Genomic DNA, 8,831 nt, shown 5'->3' with positions numbered 1-8,831 from the left:
GTTCACTGGACCAAATAAAAGTTCAAAGCAGAGAGAATGACACATGTAGCATGAAACGTCTTAAATTTTTACTCTATTTAAGAATATTTTTTTATTAATTACTCTGATGATTATATTTGTATATATTCTTTATCTGACAATATGAACTTATGGCCAGAATTAAATTTTTTGTTCGGTTTAAGGCTCCGCTCAGAACGAATTTTTATTGCTTTTTTAAATAAATTTTTAATATAAAATTAAATTTTTTATACTATACAGTTGCTTTAAGAAATTATATATATATAAACGAGGATATCTACTTGCTGTCACCCTCAAAGGAGGCATATGACAGCGTAACTAATCCGTCGGTAGACCTACCAACAATCAACCCCACAGGTGCTAGATTCTATTGATCTAATACCCATATGAAATAAAGTTTCTTGTAGATTAAGGTTTCATTTGGGAGGGCTTTCTTACTACTTCTTAAAGAAACTTTTTAGTATAAAATTTTAATACTTAAACAAGAAAGTTTTTTTAAAAAGCAGTAAGAAAGCCGTAAAAAAAAGCCTAAGGCTTTGTTCGAGACCACTTTTTACTATTTTATAAAGCAATATTTTAATACAAAATTTTAATTTTTGAACTATACAAAAATTTAATTTTTGAACTAAAAAACTGTTTAAAGTAACAGTAAAAAAGCCATCCTAAATGAAGCCTAAAGCTTCGTTTGGTACAGCTTTCTTATTGCTTCTTAAAACAACTTTCTAGCATAAAAATTTTATTTGTTGTACTAAAAAGCTGCTTTAAGAAGCAATAATAAAGCCATCCCAAACAAAACCTAAATCTCTTGATTTTATCATATTATGGCATAATTATGTACATACGAGCATAGCATCCTTTCTTTTTCTTTTGATGTGGTATTTGATTTATTCCTAATCCCATCTTCAGATTGCTCTCTTCGAATTCGAGATATAATAGTGGGGTTATCTTACTATTTGCTTCATTTAAGCTTAGTGCACTATAGAATTTCAATTTTGCGGTGTGAATAATTGCAAATTCAACCATATTTGGTGGCTTTGATTCAACATGATGATGATTATGTAGCTTTATTTTGGGTTCATATGATTCTAGTTGAACTCAGAATTGCTCGAGCTCTTGGGTTCTTTTTCTGAACTTTGATGATTGAATATTGCATCGGTCCCTTCGTATCAATCCTTGATTTCATTGAGAATCAAATTTATTAAGAACAAACTCATAAAACAAGCAATTACAGAAGTTAAGAACAAACGGAGACAGTTCAAATTTTTTTTCAGAAGAAAAATGGTAGAGGTAGCTGCCTTCCAATATTCGCTCTATGAGATATACGTACAAAGTCCAAATGGGAAGAACCATCTGGATTTGCTGAGTATTTGTAAATACTCAACAAATACTCAACAAATATTCAATTGTGAAAATTTACTGAGTATTTGTTGAGTACACCCACGGATTTTGTGAGTATTTGCTGATTTGCTAAGTCTTTGTTGAGTATTTACAAATACTCAACAAATCTAGACGATTATCCCGTTCGAACTCTACACGTAATAATTTCTCCTGTTCAAGGGAGACAGAAAGCCTCAACCTTCAACATGAACAAGGTTCTTGAATTGCAGTACGAATCAACTCTTCCACGGTCCAGAAAGTGAACCCTTCATCAGGAAGCCGGAGCTCATTCCAATAGTCTTCCTCTTTCAAATCTACCTCTAATGATGTTTTGTTGAAGCTCTTTCTACTTTCTGTAGGTCGGCCCCTTGCTACAGATCCCTGTAAAGCTTTACAGAATCAAATTACTAGACTTGTTAACTAACAAATAGTTCATTACAGGAAAGTTGTCAAAAAAATTCCAGTATATCTAATCTCTAAAATGATAAGTATATTAGTTACCCCATATATAATACAACTTAAAAAAAAACACACAATATGGATTTGGTTAAAGAAACAGATCATTATCTTTTTTTATTGTCATAAGACCATGGCTGTCTATTTGACGAATGATTTATAATTGTCGAAGGATAAAGGCTAGTAGTGCATCACATAGTATGTATTAGGGGATAGAGATGAAGGCTTCATTCAGGACGGCTTTCTTTTTGCTTCTTAAAGCAACTTTCAAGTACAAGAATTAAAAATTTTGTACTAAAAAACTGCTTTAAGAAGCAGAAAGGAAGTTGTCACAAAAGAAGCCGAAGACTACTCTGAATGAACTGACCCAATGGTGCTGATCAAGCTCAAAATGCCAGAATCTCCAATCTCTGGATTCCTCCCCATCAATGCAAACAGAGATGTTGGTCCAGTTATTATGATTAAACTCCAACCTATGCAACCCAAATCCAAGGCCAGCACCTACTGCTTTAACGAATGCCTCCTTGAGGGACCAATACCTATATTATAAAGTAGAAAATATAACATGAGACCTAAAACTAATGAACCATGCGATATGCAAATTTAGATTATAGAATAGATCAAGCAAGAGGTTATAAAATGAACAAGATAATGTCACAGTGAAATGCATTTCTCGTTTTTTTTATGAACCATGCGATATTGCAGATATTGCAACTGATATATGTAGCTAAAAATATGTAATTGAAAAACCACAAATTTGGGAACCAGGCTACAAATGATTAAGGCTTCATTTGGGACAGCTTTCTTATTACTTCTTAAAGCAGCTTCTTAGTACAAAAATTAAGAAGCTGCTTAATTTTTGTACTAAAAAGCTGCTTAAGAAGCATAAAGAAAGCCGTTCCAAACAAAGCCTAAATTGTAAATGTTTCATACCTGCAAAATGTGGCCAACGAATCAAAAGGGTTGTCAGTTTTCATTATGTCTCTCCATTCGAAAGTGGTGAAATGTGATGAAAAATTATTAATGAAATCGAGTCCAGCTTCCTTGTTTGGAGTGGAATCAGAAACAATATCAAAGCCCACCAAGTAAGAAGGTTCTGATGCTATGCCAACATAATTCCCATGATGTGATGCATTGAAGTTGAAATTGGGGAAGAATGCACCATCTGAATTTGTCTACATTATTTAAAGACAAATTATCAACATGGACAGAAATTGAAGATAACAATCTCTTCAATGCCAAAGAAGATAAATGCATAAGAATTTGTTCCTTTAGAAAACACCACAGCTGACGGTACTCGAAGTGCCTGATCAAATTGAGTAGCAAAAGATCTGGGCAGCTACATTACATCTTTTCTCCAGAGGAGTAACCGCCTTTTGGGTTCCACCATGAATTTCTTTGTTTGGCATGCTCGTTGTAATCATTATAACAAGACCAACAAGAAAAAAACAATAATAATAAAAAAGAATTCCTGCATAGGCGTGGAATAATCTACTCCATACAGGCCAATCAGGAACCCTCTGGTTATCTTCTACCAAGGCCACACCACCCATCTATGTGACAGAGATCCCAACCTATCTTGTACTAGTTCCAGGAGTAATTACTGTTCCAAAAAATTTCACTTTTCCCAGAGTTTTTTGGCTATTTCTTTGAATCCCTCTAAAGTTTCTTCGCTTTATTTCTAAGAAACTGCATTCATAATGGGTCTTCTCCTGTAATCACTGGGATGAAATTGTTTTGTTTGGCTGGATATTGTCTGCCAAAACTTTAGAGTGATGTTCCCTTTCTGAAAACTTTTTTCCACCCCAATCCATCCATGCATTATGTATGGGCTGAGTAAGTAATACTTCTAGCCATAAATAGAATCATTTAATCAGCATGAGCGCAAGAAAGAAGCATGCCACTGAAATCCTATTTAGTAGTTTTTTGATTGCAAGCAAAGGGAGTATAAAGTATTCAAATGCAAGGGTTTTGATAATATTGGAGTTTGGTTTGAAGTAAAAAAAATGCTATGTAAAATTTTGATGTATTTGGAATTCAGCATCAAGTTCATTTTGTGTATTTGGAATTCCTCCGATTTGGGCGAGTTCCAAATGCATCAGAAATTCATTGCAATTGCCACCACCACTCATCGGCCGCCGACTACCACCCGACACCTCCTACCACTACCCAACGTCGTTGGCCACAGCCACCACCAGCCACCCACCACTGACTGCCACCCTCCATCGACCACCAATGTCGACCATCACAATCACTAGTCGCCAATGTCAGTCACCGACCACCACCTTTTTGCACTTTACATTATATTCATTTTACTTTAAAAGAAAAAAAAAACTCATGCATTCATTTTACAGTCATTCAAACAACTCTAAAATATTTCTTTTATACTGCATTCCTTTTTCAAGCAACCAAATAGCCCCTTACTATCATCTGCACATTCCTAAGAATAAAGATTTGAAAATTATGGGCTTTTCGCTTCAACGATGACAACAACAACAACAAGCCTTTATCCAACTACATGAGGTAGGCTAAATGAATCCTTTTTTTCTCCATTGCACAATATAAAGAGTCAAATTACCATTTAAACCTGATAAAAAATTATTTTTAATACTTTCTAAACAAGTCTTTTTAGATTTATCTCTACTTTTCTTAACGTAGGATGGATCTAATACATCTACACTCTCCTAGTAAGGTCATCAAAAGGCCAATGTTTTATATGACCAAATCATATAAAGTGACTCTCCTAATCTTATCTTCTACTGAAACTACTTCAACATTTTCATGTATACACTCATTTCACATTCTGTCTCTAAGTGTAAAGCCACTCATTCACCTAAGAATCCTCATCTTTGAAACACCTGCTCAATTTTATGTTTATCTTTTAATGGCGAACATTTTGCGCCATAAAGCATTGCAACTCTCACCACCGTCTTATAAAAGTTTCCCTTAGGTTTGAGGGTGTGCTTTTCTATTACATAACAAGTATGATGCATTCCTCCACTTCAACCAACCAACTTGAATCCTATTAATAATATTCTCATCTATTTCACCATCGTTTTAAATAATAGACCCAAGATATCTAAAACGTGCACTCTTTTTAATGACTTGATCACTCAATGTTACAATCTCACAATTAGATCTATTACTACTAAAATTATACTCAATGAATTTAATTTTAGATCTACACAAATGAAAACCTTTATACTCAAAGGTTGACCTCTATAATTAAAGTTTTTCATTAACTCCCTCTCTAGTCTTATCAATAAGAATATCATCAATAAAAAGCATACACCAAGGTATATCCTCTTGAAAATGTTTAACAAGAACATCCATTACTAAAGCAAAAAAGGTATGGGCTCAAAACTGAACCTTGATGTAATCCCACTAAAATAGGACAATACGTGGTCAAATTGCCTTTGTATTTGAACATAAATAATAGCACTTGTAGACATATCCTATAAGACCCAATTTGATCAGGTGTGTGCTACATTAGAATCAATTTAACAATACACCGAAATTTCAACTTTCACGAAATTTACAATTTTAATTTCATTGTATTTTACTCGTCGAATGAAGCAATTCAGCATATAAAACTATAAGTCAAATTGTGAAGAATTGAAAACTAGGGAATTAAATTCCATTTGCATTTTTTTGTAAGAAAAGAAAAAGCATTATTGTTTAAAAATAAAGTTTACTGTAGCCAAGGGTTGCATTGTGATGGTTATTTGAGAAAGGAGTGATCATGGGAAGGCTAGAAGATTAAGGGAAGAATAAAGAAGAATCTAGGGATGAAGAGAAGGAAAAAAGAAAGGAGATAAGAAATTTATATTGTTTATATAAGGACTGATATGGTTAGTGTATTTAACATTTCTAATTTAACAACTTCTGTTATTCTTAAAAATAGAAACCAACATACTTCTCCACTCATCTGATATATTATTAGTCTTCAAAATAATATTAAAATTTTTAGTAAGCCAAAAAATTCCTTGATCTCCTAAGCATTTCCACACTTCTATTGGAATATCACAGTATCTTACTGTTTTTCCACACTTTATTTTCTTTATAGTCTCTCTAACATTGGTTTTACTAATATGATAATAAAAACAAATATCTTTATTTACATTTAAAGTGCTCAGATCATTAAAGTCAATCGTATTTTCTCAACATTCATTAAAAAAGTTAATCACAATATCTCATCCACAAATGTTAAATATCATCTTCCAAGTACTTTTTAATCTTGATCCTTAATGATCTTCACATAAAATAATTTTTTGATTCTCTTATATCTTTGTTTAGTTAACTTATACATACATCTTTCGTCCTCTTTAATGTCTAATCTATTATAAAAATTGCTAAAAGCTAAATTCGTTGCATCATATATTATTTTCTTAAAACCCCTACATGCCCCCCTATATCTTTCCTAATTTTTTAATGTTTTATATCTAAACTAAACTTTATAACACCTTCTTATTTTTTATCCTATCTTACAAATTTTATTCCACCATCAATTATTTTTACTATTATGAACTTTTCCTTTTGATTCTTCAAGAAAGTGCTTTGTAACATTATTAAAATTACTAACCATTTTTTCTCACATAACATTAGCTTCTTTATGAACAACTCAAACATTAAAATCTTGAATCACTCTCAATAATACTCTTATTAGTGTTCTTTAAATACCTCCTTCTAATCATAGGATAATATTTTACTTTATTTTTTATTTTCGACCCTTTCAACTTAAAATCTAAAACTAATAAATGATGCTAGGTACAAAAAGATTTACTCAGCATGAATTTACAATTCTTGCAATCTAAATTATTAATTTTTCTTATAAGAAAATAATCAATTCAAGTTTTACTATTTTTATTCTTATAAGTGATGAGATACTCCTCTTTTTTCTTAAAAAAAATATTAACAATTGCAAAATTATAAGCTCGAGCAAAATTTAATAATGGTCATACCACATTCATTAACAGATCCAAATCCATAGCCACTATAAATACTTTTGAAATATTTTATCATTCTACCAACATATCCATTTAAATCTCCTTTAATAAAAATAGTTTCTTTAAGAGATATTATTTATATTAATTCTTCTAAGTTATTCTAAAATTTTATTTTTGAACAAATATACAAACCGATTTAATGAGCATAATCACTTATAATATTAATAATATTGGCATTAAAAATAATATTTAAAGCTATAATTTTATTTTTCAAATATATTAATTTCTACAACATAATACTTTAAACTCTTATCTATAATTACACCGACATCATTTCAAGTATGAGTGCTACCTGAACACCAAAGTTTAAATCCTAAATTATCCATCTCCTTAGTATTTTTTTCAACCCATTTAATTTCCTAAATACATAGAATATTTATCTTAACACTACCGTTGCTAGGTCCCAAGTGCTGGATGAGAAAAGTGGAGGGTTGAGCTAGGTAGTCGACAGCCAGCGTAAAATTTGTCAAATAATAATGACATGAATTCTTTAAGAAATTGTGTTAATGCTAGGGTGTCACCTGGAAGCGACGCATTGTATGGCCTGAATACAGTGACAAGTGTGCAAGGGCCGTTGCACCGGCGCCCGGTGCAGTGTTAAATAGGCAAGGGTTCTCACATCAAGGACGGATGTGAACAAAGAAGCTAGTCCATGAAACTAAAATTAGGATAGAAACTTGGAATATGGGTTCCCTTACAGAAAAATTAATGGAATTAATAGATATTATGATTCATAGGAAGATAAATATTTTCTGCATTCAGGAAACTAAATGGGTTGGAGAGAAGGATACGGAAATTGATAGTTTAGGATTTAAACTTTGGTATTCTGGTAGGAGTCGTACTAGAAATGATGTATGTGTTATTATAGATAAGAGTTTGAAAGATAATGTTATAAAAATTAATATGATTGATGATAGAATTATAGCTTTAAAGATTATTGTTGATGATAAGATTGTTAATATTATAAGTGCTTATGCTCCTCAAGTAGGTTTGGATATGAGTTCTAAATTAAATTTCTGGAATGACTTAGAAGAATTATTACAAAAGACATCTCTAGAAGAAAGAGTTTTTATTAAAGGAGATTTAAATGAACATGTTGGTAGAGAGGTAGATGATTTTAAAAGCATTCATGGTGGCTATGGTTTTAGAACAACAAATGAAGGTGGCAAGACCATATTAGATTTTTGTTTAGCTTATGATTTTTCAATTGCTAATACTTTATTTAAGAAAATGAATGAGCATCTCATCACTTATAAAAATGGATATAGTACAACACAGATTGACTATTTTCTTATAAGAAAATTATATCGTTTAGATTGTAAAGATTGTAAAGTTATTCCAAGTGAAAATTTATGTACCCAACATTGATTATTAGTTTTAGACTTTAAGATAAAGGGGCAGATAATAAAAAATAAAGTAAAACGATATTCTAGGATTAGATGGGGGAATTTAAAGAATATTAACAAAAATATTTTTTTGAGAGTAAGATTTTAGATCTTAAGATTTTATCTGTGCATGAGGATGCTAATGTTATGTGGGATAAAGTGGATAGTGATATTAAGAATATGACAAAAGATGTGCTTGGAGTATCAAAGGGAAAAGCTCCTAATATTATAAATAGTTGGTGGTGGAATCCAAATGTGCAAGAAAAAATATTAAGAATAAAAAGATTTGTTATAAAAATTGGTTTAATTTTAAAAATTCTGATAATTGGAAAAGATATAAATAGGCTCGTAAGGAATCTAAGAAAGCAATATGCGATGCAAAAATCTTAACTTTTAGTGATTTATATAATAGATTATATACTAAGGAGAGAGAAAGATATATGTATAAGTTAGCCAAACAAAGAGATAGGAGTAGTAAGGATTTAGTTCAAGTGAAGTGTATTAAGGATGAAGATCAAAAAATACTTTTCTTAGAAGATGATATTCAACAAAGGTGGATGAGATATTTTGCTAAACTTTTTAATGAAGA

At 31.3% G+C, this 8,831-nt stretch overlaps 1 protein-coding gene across 4 annotated transcripts in view; it reads right to left on the bottom strand.

The window, feature by feature from the left end:
* Positions 1–1,168: 1,168 nt before the first annotated feature.
* The window catches only part of LOC110091889 (L-aminoadipate-semialdehyde dehydrogenase-phosphopantetheinyl transferase-like), a 16,195-nt gene continuing 8,532 nt past the window's right edge, over positions 1,169–8,831 (bottom strand). For 3 of the 4 annotated variants that reach the window (XM_020816180.2, XM_020816181.2, XM_020816182.2), the window contains 3 exons: positions 2,785–3,026; positions 2,219–2,390; positions 1,169–1,776 (listed from right to left, as the gene is read on the bottom strand). In XM_020816180.2, the coding sequence (XP_020671839.1) occupies positions 1,597–1,776; positions 2,219–2,390; positions 2,785–3,026 (594 nt within the window). In that variant the 3' untranslated portion in view covers positions 1,169–1,596. The remainder of the gene's footprint in view (positions 1,777–2,218; positions 2,391–2,784; positions 3,027–8,831) is intronic. The other variant, XR_003702113.1, reaches the window with a different exon arrangement.

Source organism: Dendrobium catenatum, unplaced genomic scaffold (genome assembly GCF_001605985.2).
Source record: "Dendrobium catenatum unplaced genomic scaffold, ASM160598v2 fragScaff_scaffold_1126, whole genome shotgun sequence".
Lineage (NCBI taxonomy): Eukaryota > Viridiplantae > Streptophyta > Magnoliopsida > Asparagales > Orchidaceae > Dendrobium > Dendrobium catenatum.
The sequence above is the reverse complement of the archived record's forward strand: the minus strand, read 5'-3'. Positions and strand labels throughout refer to the sequence as shown.